This window comes from Cottoperca gobio, chromosome 2, assembly GCF_900634415.1.
Source record: "Cottoperca gobio chromosome 2, fCotGob3.1, whole genome shotgun sequence".
Lineage (NCBI taxonomy): Eukaryota > Metazoa > Chordata > Actinopteri > Perciformes > Bovichtidae > Cottoperca > Cottoperca gobio.
Genome location: NC_041356.1, coordinates 9,563,069 through 9,585,147, shown reverse-complemented (window position 1 = coordinate 9,585,147; position 22,079 = coordinate 9,563,069). Strand labels below are relative to the sequence as shown.

The 22,079-nt window shown below is 41.6% G+C and overlaps 2 protein-coding genes across 2 annotated transcripts; one reads left to right on the top strand and one right to left on the bottom strand.

Moving 5' to 3' along the window:
* Positions 1–71: 71 nt before the first annotated feature.
* Positions 72–2,959, top strand: c2h8orf74 (chromosome 2 C8orf74 homolog). The gene is made up of 5 exons (XM_029446856.1): positions 72–628; positions 1,397–1,580; positions 2,054–2,278; positions 2,353–2,508; positions 2,597–2,959. The coding sequence occupies exons 1-4, from the start codon at positions 581–583 to the stop codon at positions 2,367–2,369; spliced, it is 474 nt and encodes a 157-aa protein (XP_029302716.1). The 5' UTR covers positions 72–580; the 3' UTR covers positions 2,370–2,508; positions 2,597–2,959.
* A 90-nt stretch (positions 2,960–3,049) lies between these two features.
* Positions 3,050–7,414, bottom strand: LOC115018011 (L-threonine 3-dehydrogenase, mitochondrial-like). Its single transcript, XM_029446807.1, has 10 exons — positions 7,295–7,414; positions 5,871–6,064; positions 5,696–5,738; positions 5,409–5,479; positions 5,153–5,302; positions 4,841–5,013; positions 4,635–4,725; positions 4,406–4,498; positions 4,100–4,276; positions 3,050–4,021 (listed from the first exon to the last, which is right to left on the bottom strand). The coding sequence occupies exons 2-10, from the start codon at positions 6,055–6,057 to the stop codon at positions 3,882–3,884; spliced, it is 1,125 nt and encodes a 374-aa protein (XP_029302667.1). The 5' UTR covers positions 6,058–6,064; positions 7,295–7,414; the 3' UTR covers positions 3,050–3,881.
* Between the last annotated feature and the right edge of the window lie 14,665 nt (positions 7,415–22,079).

Genomic DNA, 22,079 nt, shown 5'->3' with positions numbered 1-22,079 from the left:
ACTTTTATTTTTAAAAATGCACAACCGGAAATGGTGTATTACTGATATGTCTAGCTTGACATCGCAATCTGTTATTTTGACAGAAAAGACACTATTCCCCTTTTAATTTCTTGAAGTGCCATAGGAGGAGAAGAGAAGCAGCAGCAGAAGAAGAAAGGAGGAGTGGGATTCATGTTAAAGAGGATTAGCCCTGCCTGAGCCATCTGTAGTCCCGGACTGATAAGCCTAGTTACATGACAGATCAGTTCTCTAACAACAAACTCCCTGGCACAAACAATCAGTGTGCCAGTCGCTATTAAACCTCGGACACAACAGGTGTCCGCAGAACTCATTAAGCTAATAACTGTGTTTATTTCTTAATGTTTAGCTGGTAATGAGTTAATGAAATATACTATCACTTTACATTTATTCATTTAGCAGAAACCAAAAAAAAAAAAAGCTTCTTGCAACAAAGAATCTTAACTGCACATTCCATCAGCTGACGTACGTCGTACGTGCATGTGACGTAGTTACGTTAACACGGCCCAATCACGCGTCCGTCTCCAATGGCAACCAAGTGCACTTGTGTCGCCTATCAAGGATGGATTCTTTAACGGAGAGTGAAATAGCGCAGATAGTGAGACACCAGGTAAGCAAGCATTGCAATAACACCTGCATTTTTATTTTGTATCAATGAAAAGTGATAGTTGTGTAATAATGCTGCCTGAAAATGTTGTTAGGAATTCGACAATACGAACATAATCGACCCAAACTATCATAGTTACTATGCTAGTATGCTAGTATGCTAACGGTTACCGCTAGCTAATTCATTAAAATATTAAACTTAGCTCAACACACTTTCAGCACACAGAGGCCATTAACTAGCTGAACTTACATTTTACATTAAGTTTTGTTACATAACTTAGATTTATACTTAGTTAAATCCAGTAACGTTAAGTACATTTATAAAATACTGTACACTGTTAAAGAGTATTTACATGTGATGCTACTTTAAACTTCTCCGCTATTATATTATAAGCCACTATATTTATCTGACAGTTACTTTGCAGATTAATATACAAAACAATATAATGGCCTGATGTAATCTGATGTGCTGTATAAAACTACACAGCTGTATAAAGTAGGAAAATGTAAAGTTGGAACACTATCTACCAAATGTAGCATGAAAAAACAAACAAAAAGCAAATGTACCAAATACTTACCTATAGTAAGAAGTAACTGTAATGATGCTTGTATCAGAAAAACACAATGCGTGAAGTGAGAGAATTATAATCCAAAAACAGAGATGATTGATAAATGTTAAAGCCCCACCTTGAGCAGCCCCAGGATTAAAATGCTTAAATATCAATGCATCAATAATTGTGTGTTCTTGTGTCCATATCAATATGTGTGACAGAGAGATGCTGGTGTGCAGAGGCTGAGCGGTCACTTCTCATGGCCTGAGTTCTGCGATGAACGTCGGTGCTGCCATCAGGAGTTTGTGTATGATGTAGCTATGTTTGCTGCGGCCCGTGGCTTCCCCTGGCTTAACGTGATCCAGACAGCTGTGATCGCCAAAGGCATCTTCCCACAGCTGGACGGTCAGAGCAACAAGTGTTTTGCAAAAAGCTTGAATTGCAGTGCTTTTTTTTCTGCACTAGAAATACAGAAAACCCAGATGAATGTCTGTTAATCATCTGTGCAGATGATCCAAGTTTGAGTCATTTCCCGTGATTCACTCCCTATGTGTCTTATTAAAACAGTATTCAAAGCCACAGAACAACATTTTTTATCTTGCTGGAGTTTTGGTTTAATAAATATGAAAGCAATGTGATGAACAAATAAAGATCCTGTAAATAATGACTAGGTTATTCTTTATGAGAGTCATTATTTTTACAGTTTGTCATTATGTTGCCATACTAAGTCTGAGTAAATATGTCATTATGACCTACAGGGTCAGGGTTTTTCATCACAAAGCTGTTTTCATCTTGTTTTTTTCTTTTACTGGCGGAAATTGGCTTCCATAAATAACCTCCTCTCAGGCTTCTGGAATTTATTGTCTTCTCTCCATCAGTTCTCGATGTTCCCAAACTCCTGTCCTTGCTGAGAGATGCGCTGTCTGAGTGTTTGCCTAACCTTACCTCTGTCCACCGACACGAGTTCACCCGGTTCCTCATACACACCTGCTTCTCCTGGGTGAGGCTTTTCCAGGCGGCAGTGGGTGGAGCTGCTAACACGTCCATCGCTCAGCTACACTTGGAGGTGCAGTTGCCGCCCTACACCCTGTCCTCTAGCACAGGTAAGCCCTTGAAATCAGTGACTCACAATTTACAATTACATGTATCTGATCAGTGCACTGTACATGTGCTGCAGGGCATAGAGCTGCATGAGTGGGAGCATCGGCGCCATCAAGCCGAGCTCACCTCGATGTTGCGAAAGAAGGAGGAGAAGCTGCAGGGTCTCCGAGAAGGCTCGAGGGTCACTGTGGGGGAGGTCCAAGTTCCAGAGGATATGCGAGTGGACAAAGAGGTAAGACTCACAAAGGGATATAAAACATGAAAGCCTTTTGGAATATCTTTCATGCCCTGACGAGCATTTTGTCCGGCATTCTCTGAAGGGTGTTTTGGCATTGGTTCGTGCAGCACTGAGGGCCACAGAAGATCAGATGCGGGCAAGCCTGAACCAAGAGGCCTCCCTTCTCTGTGACATCGTGCAGCTCAAACTGCAGCAGGCAGCGTTGGCCACCGGAAGGCTCCACAATCCTGTTATTTCACACACAGGTCACATCGGCTTACATTCAGACACAGCAGCAAAGGCAAAGCTGAACAAAGCAAAAGGACTGAGGGAGTCTGGGAATGCAGAGTGAGGACTGGACCTCTGTGAATAAAGCTAAATGGAGGACGACACTGAAAGTTATTTAATCTAAAAAGTTTAAACTCTCTTACTTGTGGATGTGGATGTTTTTAATCATATTTGCCAATTCTGATTCACTTCATTGTCCAGCATTGAATAACATCTAATTATCAGTTTGTGGGCTACAGTGCTACAAAGGAAAAGTCATAAGAACGGGTTTCATTTAAGTTTTTATTTTTAAAAAACACAAAAAAATCAGTTTGACAGAAAAGCTGCAAAAATAACATAAATATTAAAAAACAATGTGCGCTCTAATGCCCACTCCCTTCATGCTACGTGGCCAACAGATCTAAGTCATTAAAGTACAGCTGCAAAACTGAAGAGCTTTGTTTGAGACCGCAGCTTCTAAACAGAAAGAAACAATACAAATAATTTAAATAGAAATTCAATAATAAAAGGTGAAGTAGCTTTTCGAAGTCTTTAACTCAAACACATATTTTAAGGCCTACAGCCCCGTGAGGCAACTACGGTTCAAGCACCTGCAACCTAACCTACAGTAACACGATGGGACCAGCTCTATAGTGACAGTACCCGAGGTAAAGCCTTTGAGTGAGTATGATTACGGTACATATTCTTACTCAAAGCCCACTGGTTTGTAGAATGGCAAAAGTGCCCCCCTAAGGCAAGCATTTAGCTGCTACAGATGCATACACAGTAGGCTGGCAAAGTCATCTGCATACAGTACATGACATAAATACATACATACAGTACATTCAGAGAGAGAGCTCTCTTAACAGTTCAGTAACTTGGAGATAGTATCCAGCATGCTCTTGTATCAGAATAAGCACATTAGTTTCACACTAAAGATGGATGGATGAGGAGGGAGGAGAATTTTTGACTGGTCTTAATCCTAATCCCCCTTTTTTGTTATTCATTTAGGATCTTAAAATATTAGTTTGAAGTGTAATCGTGAAGGCTAAACATTCTCTTAAATCTTCAGTGTCACATACTTTAAAATAAAGCTTTGAATGGGGTTGCTATGAAAAGGCTCAGTAGGCTTGTGCGAGCTGGTTGCCCAGAGTGATGCGAGTCAGCATGGAGTGCACCAACTCTGAGAGGTCACACTCGTGCTTCCAGCCCCAGTCCCGCCGCGCCGCGCTGTCCTCTAATGCCATTGGCCAGCCGTCCGCTGAAGAGACAACAGAAAGCTCTGTGAGGATAAAGTGCAGATATTATTGTCCCTACTTTCATCTGCCAGAAGTCTCACCTATAGCCTGCCGGACAGGATCCACATTGTAGGTGACCTTGAGGTCAGGCAGGACCTTCTGTATTTCCTGGATGAGTTCTTGTGGTGTAAAGCTCATAGAGTTGATATTGTAGGTGCGGCTGACCAGCGTGTCTGCCGGAGCCTCCATGAACTCGAGAGTAGCCCTGAGACAGTCATCTGGACAGCAGGAGGAGAAGACGAAGGGAGGGCGAGTAGGAGAGGAAGAGGAGAAAGAGATTAAGGACAAAGAAGAGGATTGCAGTACAAATATCACTTGGAAAGTCAAAATGTTGACACTATTCTTACCAATGTACATCATCGGGAGCTGCGTGTCACTGCGCAGGTTGCACTCAAAACAACCAGTTTTCACAGCGGCATGGAAGATCTGGACAGCATAGTCTGGGAAATAGAAAAACAGATGGAAGATTAAGACCAAGGACACCAGGCCGCTTTATATCCCCTCTGTTTAATCCATACGAACGGTTTGGTCCGCCATCTTTATTGCATTCTTAAGTTGCTCCTCTGACCTGCTCACCTGTAGTTCCTCCTCCAGGCTGGGAGTCAGCGGAGATGATGCCCGGATACCTGAGACAGCGGAAGTCCAGCCCATACCTGTGGTTGTAGTACTGACACAGAGAGGGAGGCAAAGCTTCAAAACACACACACTCAGGGATTTGTGGTAAAACACTAAAGCAAAAAGTAGGTGTGCATTTGGAAACTGTACATCTGTGTTTATCTCACCTCACCCATCAGCTCTGCGTGGACCTTGGAGACGCCGTAGATGGTGCGCGGTCTCTGCACACACAGCTCAGGGGTGGGGTCCCTGGGCGAGGATGGACCGAAGGCACCGATCGTGCTGGGGACAAACACACGCAGACCATGTTCGGTTGCTATATCTAATATGTTATGGAGACCTACGAAGAGAAAGAGGCTGCACATAAGTGTCTATTAAGATGGCTCTAAATGCTGTTGCAACAGACCTGTAGAATATGTAATACTGTCTTATCTTCAGTAGTTTCACAGTAAATATAAGAGAAATGTTTGTACACATACCCGTGATGTTGACCTCTTTGGCCAGTGCGACGTTGTTCTCTCCCACAGCAGACAGCACAGCCGAGTAGTGAACCAGCCAGCTGATGTTGTTGTTCACCACAATCTCCCTGAGGTTCTTATAGTCCAGGATGTCTGAGAAGATGAATGGACCTGTGGAGGACACAAGAGTTGACATGTTTGAACTGTGTCTGAACTCATCTCCGGACACTTTTACCCCAAGAGTCTTCAACAAAGTAGGTTATATAAAAGTACACACCATTATGGTAGACATGGTTGGGGGGTTTCCTAATGTCGGACAAGATCACATTGTTTTTTCCAAATCGTCTCCTGAGGGTAAAACATCAAAATGGTCAATGGTGGGAACTGGAATCATAGGTGACAAAATCACAAGATTACATCCCAGGTTATACATTCTTTGGCCAACAGGCGCTGGCGTCTGGTGGCTCTTGGATTTCGTTCTGTTGCCATAACTCTTCACCTGGAACAATTAGCTAATGAACATCTACAAAACAACAACTGAAATAGGTTTTGTAAACTCCTTACCTCAGCAGTTTGGCGAGCCCCACCCCGAGCTGTCCAAGCCCTCCTATAACGATAAAAAGAAAAGTAAAAAATTGTAATTGTGACTGTTTGACTTGATATTATAAGAGGAGATTTAAGAGACAGAATAACTGTCTGAAAAACAAACACAAAATTAAGAAATAGTGAACAAACCAACCCGTGATGAGGACTTTGGGGCGGTCACTATCAGTGGAGGATGGAGGATGAGTTCCCCCCAAATCTGATAACCTTTGTGAGGATGAGCTGATGCCACGTACTGCTGAGATCAATCTCTCAACACTGCACTGGGGACTGCTCCCAGCATGCTTCACTGCACCCCTCAGCAACTGCATCACCAGCATCATACACCTCCTATAAACAAAGTATGCGTTAACAGCAACAAAGACAGGCGCGTGTTTCTGAAGTACTTTAAAATACTGGGAGTGCATCTAGTGTCACGGCGCACAACAGTTAAGTTACATTACTTTAACTACATGTACTTTAGGTCGCCCTGCAGGTCCACTGGTAGAAGGTAGCCTCCAGAATACTAGAGATATTTTTGTGCAAGTGTGAATCTGTGTTTGCTGGAAACCACCAGGTGGTACTAGATACCAGGACATCAAAAGGCTTTCAGCTGTGTCCAGAAAAGTGTGTACTTTTCTAATTGAATGTATACGTTGTCATAATATGAATTTAAACGTTATAATTCATTATGCATATTATGCCTGATCATTTTGTTTTGGTCCTCATTCTACTACGAATGGTTGTCTAGTTTAGCTAGTTCATTTTGGGTTTTAATTAGCCTTACCAATTAGTCTAGAGGCAGAAATGTAAGTGGACATGTGTATGTATTAAGTTATAACAGTCAAACTAAAGAGATACAGTGAATCAAGTCTTGCCTAACCCCAACACCCAACTCAGTCTAGCTTCAGACTGCCTGCTGCTGACTTGGTCTAAATATAGACAGACTACATATATATATTCCAGACCACCCTTAATCTTATGTCAGGTTTAAGTGGCCAAATCCGAAACAACATATACAATTATAAAATAATTCGGCCTGTAATGGATATTGCACGTGTGTATTAGTAAAATGTAAAAGTTAAGAGGAATACCTTATTATGGATTTACAACTGAGTAACTCCATGCATAACATGTTTGAATGAATAAATAGGAAACCGTAGATGCCGAATTGTAAACAGTACCCACACGATTGTTTAAAATGTGTTATGACGTTAAATGGGTGTTTTGTTCGACGTCACCTTGTGTTCAAACACCAACGTGGCTAAAAAAAAACACTAGCCCGCGTTACATAACCGGGTACTAAGCTAATGTAACCTACTATATATCAGTAGTTGTAAATGTGACGATCTGTGGGACAGACAGACATCTCTCCTCCTGCTGCGTAACGTTAGATAACGTTAGCATAGCTATCATCTAACCGTCTGAATGACATGAACTTAAGCTAGCTGAAGCTTTTGTGCTTCATCTGCGCTAGCTAAAATGTAGCCAAGTCGGCTGTATATATATAACGTATATCTATATATATATATATATATAGATATAGATATAACGTATAGTAAAATTAAATGTATCGCTTACTTTAAGGTGAATCGGTGAAATAAAAAGACGGATTGAAACTGCTTCACTCAGCCGTTGTTTGTGATGAAACATGAAAGTAGTCGCGTGGCTATGAAAGAGGTTAGTTGCTCTGTGATTGGCTTACAGCTCGAGAGGCTTGACTCCTGAGCCTGCCCAAATAAAATAACAACTTCCTGTGATGACTTTCAAAATAAAATGAATATTTACAAAAGTGATAAGCAATTACCTGAGAAAAAAGGTGTTTAAACTAACTTCATGTGCTACAGTAGCTAATATTGCTGCCTCTAATTCGTAAAACAGAGCAAGAGCACTAAGTGGAATAATATAATATACTGCAAATTGACTTGAAAAACATGTTTACATACTTAAAATGCTTAGTTTTTGTTGGAACTACCTCCTTAGTTGTTAAGTGTTTGAGTTGCATTGAATATTCGTTCACTTCATATAGAGGAACAAAAACGCTTACCACAAACTACAGTCTAAAAATGGCCATATAGTAATAAATACCTCTCTGTGCTTTCATATATGTAATTAGTATTTATTACAGGGCTATAATGTTGGATTTCATTATAGTGGACAATTTATATCCAACACAAATCACGCTCACTATCCAAAAACAGCCATAACTTTCACTTTTAATCATTTTCTTTGTCGCATATTTTCTTCTTTTGTTGTTTTATTAAATGCACGAAACAGCGCCCCCCGGGCTGTAACGGCTGGTGAATGGCGCCCAGCATGTGGTGGAAAGCCGACATTGCAGTCCTCAGAATTCTAGAGAAGTCAGGTAAAGTTGATTAAAAGGTATTAGCTAAGTATAAAACACGATAGGCTCGTGCCACTGTGAAATTATGAATGGACGACTCTGTAAAAAGAAACTCTTAAGTAAATTGTGAACTCTGGCTTTTTAACAAACACATTTATAAACTATATTTAAATGAAAGGAGCAGAGTTAGCTTGTTTATCATTGTTGCTAACACCAACGTAACTTTAAGCTAGCAGCTAGCAGCTAACAGAGAGAGGAAGTTTTGTCAACAAACAAACAACATAACAAGGAAATTTCGTATCAAAAAAAGAAAGTTGAATGAACTTCGACGTCAAAAAACGTGAGTCTTATAAATAACACTTTCTTTTTGTATGTTTCTGTATCTGCCTCTTTGCTAGCTGGTTTATTTCTGTGTATATTTAACTCCTTGCTGTGTTCTTGTTGACATTATGAAGGCTTTAGTATGTACTGTGCTGAAGCTGTTGTGTTGTTGCAGCTGTCAGTTTAAATATTTTGGATTATTTATTACTTGTTTTGCATCACTTTGTGTGATATGTGAATGAGCCTGCAGTGTGCAGAAGGTCTTCAAGCTGCTTGTGACATGCAAAAATTGTTAATTTTGTTGGTAAAATGTCCTTCTTTGTACCTTTCTGACTTTGCTTTTGAACCTTTCTACTGCTAAAATGATTGCTTAGTTTTAGATGTAATTTAATTGGCCCCTGAAAAACAACAGTTGGCTCCAGATCTGCTATTGCACATGATAAGAGTCATCTAAACAATACAAGCTAAAGTCCCCTTAAGAATATATTAAGTAACCGCCCAGTTGTGAACATTTGCTAGAACATTGACAGGTGTGATTAACTTAGTTGAGATGTGTTCATGCAAACCCCATAAAATTAATGGAACAAATGTCCCTCCTGTAATTAAGATGAAATTCGTTGTCAGTCATAACCTTGCCCCTGCTAATTATGTACAAGTGATTTATTCTCTGATGCACGCAGGAGGATTAATCTGTGTCTTGCATCGCTGACTGAATGGTGGACAAGTGTGTACACACACACACACACATGCACACACATACATGCTCTGAGACTAATGCAAACATCTATGCATGCATTGAAGCGAAGATCTGACAAGTTCATGTTGAGCTGTAGCCCTGCAGGTCCACTGGTAGACGGTAGCCGGCAGAATACTGTAGAAATTCATGATCTTTTTGCACAGAAAGGTGTTCTGACTCCAATATGCCATCCTTAATTATACACTTTTTAGTTTGCCAGTGGAATATTTAACAAAGTAGGGGATTGGATGGCGTCCTACATGTGAAAAGTTTAGTGTACAGCAACATGTCAGTGGCTTAAATCATCATCACAGTTGCAGGTTTTGAGGGATCAGGATCACTACAGTTGTTAATAACACAGGTATATTTGATTGTTAACTGACATTAAAATGCTTTTGAAATGTAAGTGTTGAGACAGAAGTCACTTGAAAACATGTGACAAGCAGAAAAGCACTCACAGTTAATAAAACAACTGCAGTCTGTCTTGTAGATATGTAAGTGCAGGTGTGCAGCCACCAGGTGGCACTAGAGACCAAGACCTCAAGAGTCCTGTGTTATTCAGCCTGCTGGCCCAGCAAAGCAAAGAAAAGGAATTATTCGCTTTATCCTTTTCATAATTGTCTGCTGTACTCTACTATCCTTTCTTTTTTTAGGTTTTCTATCATTTCTAACAGCTGTTATGATAACCACAACAGGCAGAAATCATACGAGACATATAATGATGTTATTTGCATGTGTATTTTCTGTAATATTTTAAAAAGAAATGTTGATCCTCTGTCCTTACACAAACTACTGGATGAGGAACTTAAAAGCGCGCACTAAAATGTTTTTATTTAGGATTAAATTAGGCAGGATTTATGAGTCTTATAACAGGCCTGTCTCCCTCCACATTGCAAGCTTTTGGATGTGAATCCATTTTTCTTGTGGACTCAGTTCCAGCCATGCATAATGGGCCACAATAGATGATTCATGTCTTATTGTTCATTTGCTTAAATGGCTTCTGTTATTTTGCCAGATTTCTGAAGATGTAGCATACTCTGAATCCAGGCTTGTTTTCCTTTTTGTTGCCTCGTGTACATTCTTAAAATAATAGGAGGCATTTCTCACTGTGCAGACTCGGTTCTCCACATGAGAGAGAAAGATATAATTATTGTTTACATACATACAAATGAATGTAATTACTTATACCTCCTGGTTGAATATAATACATGTACACTTATAGTAACACAATGAAGTGATGCCCTATAGTACTATTACAAACACTGTCAAAACAATATAGTTTAATATTAGCTTCCCTACAATGTATTATGGTGGAAAACAGCATTTTTCAGCGTTTTTCTTCCTAACTTTTGGCTACTGAGGGTACTTATCACAGATTTACATGAATAGTCATGCAGTGCATTAAGGCTGAAAAGTCACACTAAATTTGCTAAAATATTTGGCCTGAAGCAAAGTGCCCACGCAGCAGCAGCAGCAGCAGTGGAAACTAGTTGATTTATGCAGTTTCATTTAATACAAATTGATTTATTCCAACTGTTGTTGTTGCACCGCGTAAATGTTTCTCCCGTGTAACTGGCCGTGTTGGAAGAAGTATTAAGAACTTATTCCTTCAGTAAAAATCCCCCAGTAAAGAGCAGATTTCATTGGAATAATTTTGAACAATGCAGCATTTTAATGTTAAGTTATGTTTATATTGTAATCTACAGCATGGTTTAAATATAACAACTGTGCCGACAGTTTTAAATTAGCAAAATAAAAGCCTCTCAGGTGTTACTCATCTCTATTAATTACGAGCTGCCTTTTACCTCCTCTTTATTCAGCCATAGTTTCTAATAATCAAATAACAAAAAGGACTCTCAGAATGTAAAGTATACAGAATGTTCCTCTATGTATCGCTGCTCGTATTGTACGTGAGCCCAGCCTCCGTGCCGTCCCAGCATTCAGTCAATGTTCTCCTAATTTGCCATCATGACTCCGGCCACTAATGGGATTGTAGTCAGGCCTATTTATTGCCATTAGGGAATTGAGGCTACATACAGTGTGTGAGGGGTTAATTAGAAACAACTGAAGGGGTCAGAGGTGTGTGTGTGTGTGTGTGTGTGTTGAGCACATGTGTTCATGAGAGGGCTGGACCTCTGGTAATAGGGGGTGGATTTAAACAAGGATCCTCGGGAGAAGATTTATCTGCGGTCTGTGACACGGGGACAAATAGTGCTGATAGGTGAAGGCCTCTCGGTGTAGAGTCCAGTCTGGATGACAAATAGCTTGTACGTGTGTGTGTGTGTGTGTGTGTGTGTGTGTGTGTGTGTGTGTGGAAAATAGGATACCAGACCATATTCACTTATCACTGAGTCAGGTACTTCCTTGAATCCGCTCTTGACATCCTGCAGGGACCCCATTCGCCTCTCTTGTTTTGTCCCTGCCTCTCTCTTTCCTCCTATCTATCTCTCATCTCTTTAATACTCACTTCCACCTCCCCCCCCCCCCCCCCCCATCCCCTCCACCCTCACCTCCTCTCCTCCAGCGCTCTCAGCAGTATCTCCCAAGCCTCTCAGCTTCCCATATTACACTGCCAGATAAGAGAGGAGAAGGCCTCGACTGACAGGAACCCCAAATTAATTTACAAGCAATGATGCCGTTCCTGTGCTGATAGAACAGTCTTTATACAATACGAAGGGACTGGGAGTGACGCCTCGGAGGCTCCGCTGGGGAGAGAGTGCGGCCGTGCTATCTTTGTAATTATAGGGAGAGACCTTGATCCCGTCTCTTTCTGTCTCCCTTGCTGTATTATTTTTTTGCTCAATAAATGCTGTAGAAATAACCCTCAGAGACAAACCCAAGCTCACCGCTATGGATATAGGAAATGAAGAAATCACTGTGATTTCTTTCTCAAGTTTTCTTTCTCTTTGCATCATATCACGCATGATTGGATCACACATTACATACCTTCTGAAGACAATCGTGCCACAGTTCCTCCTCAGTCTCCTGTTACACGTATTGCATGATTCGCCACAGCTCTCTGTCCTAATAGGCTTACTGTACCATAGAATCTAAAGAAATTTAAGTGGATTAAGGAAATCAGTTTATATAGCATTTACTAGCCACTGCCAACAGTTGATGTTGATGCTTCTCCTATAGGAGCTAATACAGCCTGAGTTTTTGGCGTACAGGCTTCAAGGTCCCCTGACGATGGCTCCAAAATGAGAGGATAATAAAAGAAGTCTGGATCCAAGCCGGTGCTTATGGTCTGCCCTCACACAGTCGAGGGCCTCGAGTCCACTCACCTCGCTCACTGAACACTTTTCCTAAAGATACACAAAGCTTGTCTCAGGCACTGTGACAAACAGCTGACTTGCTAATTATTTTCTTTAACCGCCTTTAGCATATTGTAGTAAATCACTGTTGTGTCCGATGTTGGGCTAACAGAAGCTCTCTAAGCTAAGCTACTAGCACTTTGAATCAATCCAAGCCAAGTCAAAGGGTATAAATAAAATATAAATATAACGGGTAGAGATATATATATATGTTTTGTGACCACTTCTAACAGGCAGCAGGATGAGATGCACTGCAGGGGGTCCAGTGCTGAGAACTTCTCCCGCATGAGGCTGAAGCTGGTCCCTAACTACAACCTTGACCCCCACCGAGAGGCCAGCGCTCTGAGAGACAACCTGGGTAAGACAACGCCGCCTCTCTGTCTATTTGGCAGGCAGTGAGTGGATGTGGAAGGATACGTGTGTACAGTATGCAAAGGACTGACCTTCCAGCTACTTCATTGGGAGCACGATGCGCTTGGTATTTGTTCCTTATTAGTAAGTTGTGTGTAAACATGTTGCTTTTCTTTTTTAATTACCTCCGTCAAGATCTGAATCGCGTGGCAGTATCACTGTCGTTCACTTTGCTAAATATGGCGTGTGTGCTGCATTCATGTGATGTCGGGAAAAAGAATAAATTAGTTCCCGACTGGGAAAATTCACATGAACGCCCCCTCCAGTTGGAACAACAACTCTGAAGCAATCAAGATGTTGTGTAAGCGCTCAGAGCAAAGAAATGCATCTTCTTTGTAGTGTCCATGTTGTTTCCACATTACGACTTAAAGCTCCTGAACACACCGAAGTCAGAAGAACGACTTCCTGACTTGGGAAATGGGACCGTCTCAGGAGCAAGTGAACGCACCATTTGCCTTGGTTTGCCCTCTCTCAATGAGTTAGTTGTGTCCGAAACATTTCCAACCTTTGAACGTTAGTCTGAATTTCAAATACAAAGTGACGGTCCTAAACAGCTGTAATGCAAAAAGAAACTTCACCAACAAAACACACACATCACACAGATGAGGTTAAAGGTTTTAAATAGCTTAAGACCAGAATAAAGAAGTGGGTCTGTGGCATCTGCACTGATAGAAATATTACATTCACATGTGAGTGGGTGTCCTTCCAATCGCTCAGGAATGGATTCGTTCACATAGTTTGGAGGCTAAATGCTTTGTGAGCTGTGAAATGGGTAATTTGTTGAAGCCAGCGTTTTGGGGGGGCAGCTGCACGCAGTTACACAGTCCTGCCCCGATGGCAGTCCAGCAATCCGACACAGACAAAACTGATTTAGGTCCCGTTAACACGTTAATGTTGGATTCCCAGCGTTATCAGCTCTCTGGGTCACAGTGCAATGACGGTTCCTTCAGAAGAGGTCATGCTGCCATGTTGGAGGGGAGACGAGTGTGAAACCTCATCTTTTTGACAGATCTTTGAACACTTTATAACCTCTGCTCTTCGTTCTTAGAGGGAGCTGTGGTATCTTGTCCATTTATAAATATTAGTAACTTCTTTTGTTTTGTTATTCCTGGAAATATTAGAGCTGAAACAATCCGTCAATAAGTTGCAATGAGTTCGCAAATCAGACAGGCCTAATCAATTAATCTTTGCAGCTCTGCAATCATCTGTCTCAGAGAAGAAGAAAATGTCCAATCTGCGGATCCATAGCCTCTGATACGCTCCAAACGCGGCCTGAGGGAAAAGGTGGCACCGGCAACGAAGCGAACATTACTGGGTAACACTAACATAGCTGCCACGGAGACGTGCAGCAGCCAGATTGTGCTTTATGCGCGGCGCCGCTCCTCTCAGAGACGGAGAAGTTTAAATCCAAAGCTGAAAACTCCATTAGGCCGAGTCAGTCATGCATCCGTGTGCTCCAGTGCCAGACAGCTCTGTAAATCAGCTTCCCTTTTTCTAGCTCCACTGAAGAAAACAATATGGGTAGTGTGTGGGTACTGAGCATCGGGCCCTTGGGTTACACACACATATACCCGAGGGGCCTGGCTGCTACAGAGTGAGACCAAATGCTCTGATCCAGGTTGAACTAACCACTGACATGTGCACCTGTCAGACATGGGCTGCTGAAAGTGTGTGTGTGCATGCAGTATAGTGTGTGTGAGTCTTTTATACCACCAGATTCATGCGTTTCTCTTTCTTAGAGGCTTCTTTTCTATTGTGTTATATTCGGATATAAGCCGTTTCTTCTACAATCCAAATAATATTTGAGCTGTTCGCACATACGACTGCAGCTGCGCTTCACATCCACACAAAAAGCGGAAACTCCAAAAGTTTGAATGCAAGTTTTTACGCTTAGCTGAGGTGGAAAAATTGGTGTTTTGATAAAAGCGACAAAATGCAGATTAAGCGAATAAATGACGACGCACGTGAAGCATGTGACTTCAACGTCCAGTGAAGCTTCTGCTGCTGAAGAGACTTAAAACGTCATATTTCCAAAGTTTGAGCTTCGACTGGCATCTTTTCAATAATTCTTCAACGTTTTCCCGACTGGACAAATGGCGCCTGAACAACTCCTAATAGTCGTGGATGGAAACGAGCATTCGTGCTCATTTTCTTTCTTATAATTCATTTAAAACGTGCGTTACATTTGGATGGAAACCTGGAGTCTGTGACCAAATATTTCACAGTTTGTCACAGAATAACTCCCTTCTGAAAATGGATTTGAACTCTCCCTCTCTCTCTCTCTCTCTCTCTGACACACACACACACATGCAAATACACAGACTGTAAAGTAAACGGATTTGGAGTGTGTCCGCCCGTCCTAATCTGTTGGCCAGTAAAGGCTGACTGAGGCCCAGCAGGTGCTAGACACTTGTCTGTGGAATGTGCAGGGCCAGACCTCAGACCTCCCACCAGGACTGTGCTTCCTCTGTGTGTGTGTGTGTGTGTGTGTGCGTGTTACATGTGGAGGGTGCGTGGGTGGCGCTCACCACCTGCTCTCGACCTAATTTCAGTTTTTTTTCCTCGGGACCAAAACATTGCATTGCACTCTGCAGGGCTTTAAAGTAAATTATGATGGATTGAATTGCAAAATTGGACAGAATTTCCTAAATTTCTCAAATGTTTTGTGTTTTAAAGAGGAAAAGAATATAAATATGATATTAAATTAAAACACATTCACGTAATATATTAAAATACATTCAAAGTTTCTCCTAGTCCAGACCCTTTGCTGATATTTTCGTTGGTAAACTCACATAAAATACAATAAAAAATCACATACTAAGATGATGAAAAGTACCCAGAATGCCTCAGTTCAGCCAACAACTGCTTCATCAGATTAACCTACCGACCCCCTATTGATCCTTCTTATCTAAGTACCCATCAGGTCAGTTTATTTACCTTTTTCTTTTGCTTCTTTTAGGGCTGCAAGTAACGATTACATTCATTATCCATCAACCTGCTGATTATTTTCTGCATTAATTGTGTATTATTTCCATCTCAGAGTCTTTAAATGTCTTGTTTTGTGAGTCCAAAACCCAAAGATATTCACTTACATATGATATAAAACAGAGAAAAGCATATATGAGAAGCTGAAAACTGAATTTTCACCCATTTGTGAATGAAAATGAACATTCACGATTAATCGATTATCAGAATATACGGCGACGACTAATCGCTGCCGCTCGAGCTTCTTCAGAATAACCGTTTAAAGGCGCAGAACAGAAAACGGTGTATTGTTTCTGTCTGCATCATAAAGACTCAGACCACAATGAGTTAATTGCAGACCTCCGTCTCGTAGCGCAGCATTAAAAACTGCTATTAATTCGAGCTTATCAGCGTAACAACACGCAGCCTTAAATAAGCATGAGTCAGCAGAAAAGCGTTCTGTCTCCACTGTCTTTAATGTGGATTAATGTTACCTGCCTGCATCTGTGCTGCTTCTGTGGACGGCAATTAAGAGCAATAATCCCCTTTTCATGGTCTGCTCTCTTAGTAGGTCATTACCCTGCACCCCCCCACCCCCACCCACAGTCCCAGCACTTTCCCCAAATACAAGATAATGAGGAAAGTTTGGAGGGTGTCGATGTTATTTTTGTGGGCGTTGTTGTTTTTCTAAGCACTGAAAAGAGTCGGTGCTTTAAACAATATGAGAATATTCTTAATTAACGTAATTCAGCTTCAGGACGAGCCACATTTGAAGGTAAAAGGCTGAACCCCTGATTTATTTCTCTTCCTCTTCCCTTTTATTTTCCACCTTTTTTGCTTTCCTATCTCATTTTTCCCGGTGTCAGAATGACTGATGGTGGCCAGGAGAACTGGGTGTCCGGCATTATACCTCCGACAAATGGCTGCGGCCTCCTCGGCCAGGCCTTGGACCGGACAGAAATCAATATTTCACCATTTAAAATCTATCAAAAGAGGATTTCTGAGAGCGCTACAGCTGCCTGCGTTCCCTTCCACCCACCAGCAACCACCTTCCCCTAACCCCTCCTCCACCCTGCCATGCTACAAACACTGAATCAGACACTTTGTAGTTACAACTAGTAATCAATAAGCCAGCACCTTCACAGATCTTAACCGCAGTCGCCTCGGAGCGGTGATGGATGGCGAGGAAGGCCGCGATTCATTTTGTCAGGCCATTACGCCCGGCGAATTCTGTCCACTTCATCCTGCAGACAATCATTTTTCACAGTTCATAAGAAGCAGAAATGGGTTGCGATGGAGGAGAGGCAAAGAGAGGAGGCAGATGAGGAAAGAGAGCGGAGAGGCAGACAAAGGGGAGAGTTAACGGGGAAGAAATTAAGAATATATGGAAAGAATTGAGAGTGAAATGCAAAAAAAAAGGGGGGGAGGAGAAAAGAAGAGAGTGATGACAGACGGTATGAGAAAGCAAGAAAAGGAAAGAGAAAGCAGAGATGTAAACCAGACTGAGTGGCTCCTGTTGCCAATTTCTGCTCTACATGTAGTGGAAAAGAGGACAAGCACACACTGTGTGACATAAAATCATTAAAGCCGTCGTTCTGGCTTCGTTTTCATGTTTCAGCCGAAGAGATTGAACCTCTATTGAAGCTTTTTGATGAGTAAAAACCTAAAGAAAGTATGTTGTGTAGTTAAAAACAAGACAACAGCGAGCTCCACTGTGTTTACGTCGTGTGTAACCAAATCGGTCAGGGGGGAAATTGATTTTTTTCTCCTCCCTCCCCTCGCTGAAAGCATTTTATCGCTATAAAGCACACTAGGGCAAAGTAACCATGAACAAGTCCCACTCGTCAAACGCATTATGTTTACAAAACAGCAAAGTGGTAAATTAGTCGAGCTAAAACGCACACAGTGAAATATCGTGCGATGACTTCGCTTCATGTCCAATTATAAAAGCCATGGAGTACTTTGTGTAAAATATCAGCTCGTATTAGAAACAAATCCTTCCTTTCCTTCACCTTCTGTCATTTGCATTAATATATCTCGCCCTCCCCTCCTCCCGCTCCCACTTTTCCCTTCCTTCCTCTCTTGGCGAAGCTCCCCAAGACCCACGGTGTTCTTGTTGGATCGGTCTTGCCTCGGAAAACAAGTGACAGCTGCTGCTGCGTGTGTGTGTGTGTGTGTGTGTGTGTGTGTGTGTGTGTGTGTGTGTGTGTGTGTGTGATCGTGCTGCCCGTTCGTCGTGGTCTCGCCCCATATGTTGGCCCTCACCTGCTGGCGGCTGAGGATTATGAGCTACAAGCTCTTATTAAAACTGGATTTGTTTACCCTCCTGCTTGCACGCGGCGACAACAAAAACAGTATGACCCGTCCGTCGCTGGGCCACCGCCCGGCTGCGAGGAGAGCCACGGGGTGGAGATTTAGTGAAAACTCACAAAGGTTGAACCTCAGTTGGATTAAAATTGGACACAAAATACAATTATTAATTAAAATGTTCCACAAAGTCTCTGGTTCCAGCTTCTCAGACGCACGTTTGTGGTGTAATGTCGAAGAAATTCAGTAGTTGTTGCGTCATCGCAGAGAGAATAGAGACGGTTCGCCTCACCACTAGGGCTAAAACTACCAAATACTTTTATTATTGATTAATCTGCCAATCATTTTGTCAATTAACAGACAAGAAATTGCCAAATACCCAAAAGTATTTGAGTCTCCACTGATATATGACAAAGAAAAGCAGGAAGTTTTCTCATTTTAGGCGCTAAAATCAGAGAATGTTGGAATTGTTTCACTATTTCTGCTTGAAAAACAACTTAATCGATTATCAAAATAGTTGCCAATTATTTTCCTGTTTATCATCGCAGCTCTAGTATCCAAAGATTTCCAGACGGAGGCACGAGGGTGTCGCCTTCTGAGCAATTCCAGCAAATTAAATACCTTGCAAATCAATTTATTTCATCACGTTGATGCAAAAATCATGTAGAAGTTCAATATTTTTCATTATTCCTGCTCATTGATTTACAGCACTGCCCACAATGGACTAATGCACCCGGAGATATTGAGGGGAGGGGGGTATCACGGTAAAGAAATGTCTGAGAAATTCCTGTAATCTCATTATTTAATGTCGAACCACCGGTACACACTGTGTGTAGCGCTGCATGAGTGACTTTTCCGCCCGTGCGTTAGCCGGCAGATTAAAGGATCTTTTCATCGCAGAAATTACAGTTCTTCTTCTTCTTTGTATTCTTTGTAGTCTGCAGGCTTGAGAAATAAATATTCTCTCCTCCCTCCTCTCTGCACTTTCTTCTTCTCTCCAATTTATATTCGCACCCTTTGGACCAGCATATAATCTGCTGCGTTACAACTCAGTGACCATCTTTCTCTGTTTCTTTTCGGGCCCCGACGACGACGACGACGACGACCTTTTTCCAGCTCATTTTCATCTCTTTTGTCTCACAATCTACATCTTCCTCCTTCTCTACTCTTCATCTGTCACTCTGTAGTGTTCTCCACCTGCCCCTCTTGTTCCTCGTCTTCCTTCTCTCTTCTTTATCTGCTCTCCATCCCCAGCTCTTGTTGTAATCTCTCCCATTTTATTTCTCCATTCTCTCTCGTGATCCTGCTTTCCGTCTCCTTTATGTGTTCTCTTTCCTCCCCCTCTCTCCTCTCATTACCTCTTTCTTCCCCCCCCCCCAGCCTCTCTCTGTTTGTCTCTTTCCATCATGATAATAGTGTTCCTTTAATAGTAAGCCATCAGTCACAATAAAAGTTTGACCCGTGCGTCTCCTGCTCTCACTCACCAGTTAAAATCCACGTTAATGGCGCCAATTCCCATAGACACGCATACAATACACCCCCGCCATGCCGCCTCACCCCACCCTCAGCACCAACACTGAATGACTGCAAAGTCAGCATCTCTTTTATGGAAATTAATGGGGAGTGGGACGAGATACGGGGGTCAGGACAGGGAAAGGTAATGAAAGTAATGACGAAAGAATAAAAGTAGAGACGGGAAATGGGCAGAGTGGAAAACATAGACGGAAAGATGAGACTGAGGGGGGGGGGGGAGCAGGTGAAGAAAAGGGAGAGATAAATGGGGAGAAATACGGCGAGAGAGGAAGGTAGAGAGGCAACGTCAGCATCTGTCATGGAAATTAATGGGTAATGTGACAAGTTATGGAGTCGAGACGGAGAGGGAGGGTGTGACTGAGGGAGACGGAGGTGCAGTCGGAGAGTCCACTGCCTCAGAGTAACGGAGGTGACGGAGGGGAAATGGCTGATTTGGTTCTGATTATGTTATCTTTTTTATTTTTGCGCCATCTATCGGACTGCTAAACAATATTTGTGTGTGTGTGTTTATTCTTGTACTGGTATGAGGTGAAGTTAAAGTTAAAGAGAGCATTAACTTAATAATACGGGATATATTTGTAAAGGTTAATGAGAGGAATCCACTTTTTAAGCTGCTTATTGTCAAAGCTAATAATACGTGTGCATTGGTGGTTGTTGGCCGTAAGATATTACCACTTTATTACAAGTCTCCTTTCTGTGTCTCCCGATCAGCTGGTCAGTTGTTGCTGCCAGAAGGGGGCACAAACCTCCTGACTAAGAGTCAAAACACAGAACACAGAGGAGCTGCAGGCCTCCGCCTCTGGCCCACTGGAGTTCATGTTTCAGTGTGTAACATTTTTATTAATATGTTGGCTCTACTTTGTATTTTCCCCCCACATTTTCTACCTTCCTGTCGCCGTAAAAGTATCTTAAAATGTCTGTTTTTTTTAAGCTACGGGCTCAAATTTTATTATAAGAGAATAAAATCCAAGGTTATTTGTACAGCACCTTAAGACAGCTAGGGAATTCTTATTGTTTTAATTTAAATTAATTATAAGACACAAAATAATAGCATTTAAAAATAATAAAATTAAGGAAAATACAACAGTATTAATAAATGAATAGCAGAAAATATATATAATTAAAGGAAGGTTGTAATGTGATAGGGAGACAAACCTTACAATTAATCCTACAAATAGATTAATTAAACACATTTTCTTTAATAAAAAGTAGTGCTTTTTAATTTTAAACATTTATGTTTGTATTCTATTATATTATGTTTGTATCAGGACAGTTTAAGTTTTATTAAATGACAAACCGGGCGCAGGTTAAGTAGCTCAGATGCAGGGACAAAAGCCAATTTCCTTTCTGCTTGTCACCTTTTGTGCCAAAGCCCATTGGAGGATTGAACCTGTCAATCAAGACTCAAACCAGCATGTTGCCCCCGCATGCAAGACAATGACAAAACCCTTTATTTAGGCTCAACCCTTTGAAGGGGCTTTTAATGGCATTTTAGTGAAACAAAAACTGTCCGTGTGTGAGACACAAAGCACAACATGCCACGACACACTGTTTCAAATGTGGCCTTTAATCATCACGTTTTACTTTGTGTGTGGTTAACACGGTATCTTTTTATAATATGTGAAAAAAATAACATTGTTTAAGCATTAAAAGTTGGATTTATCGTGTTTTTAGCATTTCTAAATATTAAAAGTGTTCACTTTAATTTAATGTATGCATTTGATGCTGCATGCAGGGAATAAAACAATATTATATTAATTATTATATACTGTACGTATGGAGAATAAAAGTCGTTTCTTGCAGTGAAGACTGACAGAGGGGGGAGAAAAGAGAAAGAGAGGGAATTTGGTGCTAAAGCACAGATTGAAAAAACTTCCCTCGACCGGCCAAGCATCACAGACATCAAAGTGAAGACATTGTTTGGGAGGAACAATGGCTGCCGTCACAGTCCAGGAGTTCGTGTGTTGTTGCGTGTTTGCGCTCCCAGAATCCCCCTCTGACGGCGAAATCACTGGATTATCAAACCAGCAGATGCAAACCGCAGAGAACAATATCATCCGCAGCCCTCAGAGGGGAATCCTCAGAGGCCCGTCTGTGAGAGACGCTCAGATAACATCAAACGGAGAAAGTAGGTCTGCTCAAACCCAGGAAACTCCACACTTATTCTCTTTAATTCTTTAAATACCTAATTCAATAAGTCATTACCATCACCCACGTGAACATTTGACGAATCCCAACGTACATTTACTTTAAATTACTGGCTATAAGTTTAACTGCTTTTACATTATTTAGCTTTGAAATGAGTGATTAAGAAGTGAAATCTGACTTTAAACTAAGCAACTATTAAATTACTGTGCGTATTATTCACACAGCAAAGAGGAACAAATGCAATGTGAAGATTTTAAGCTGGTTGTGCTCCTGCAGATTACTCGAATA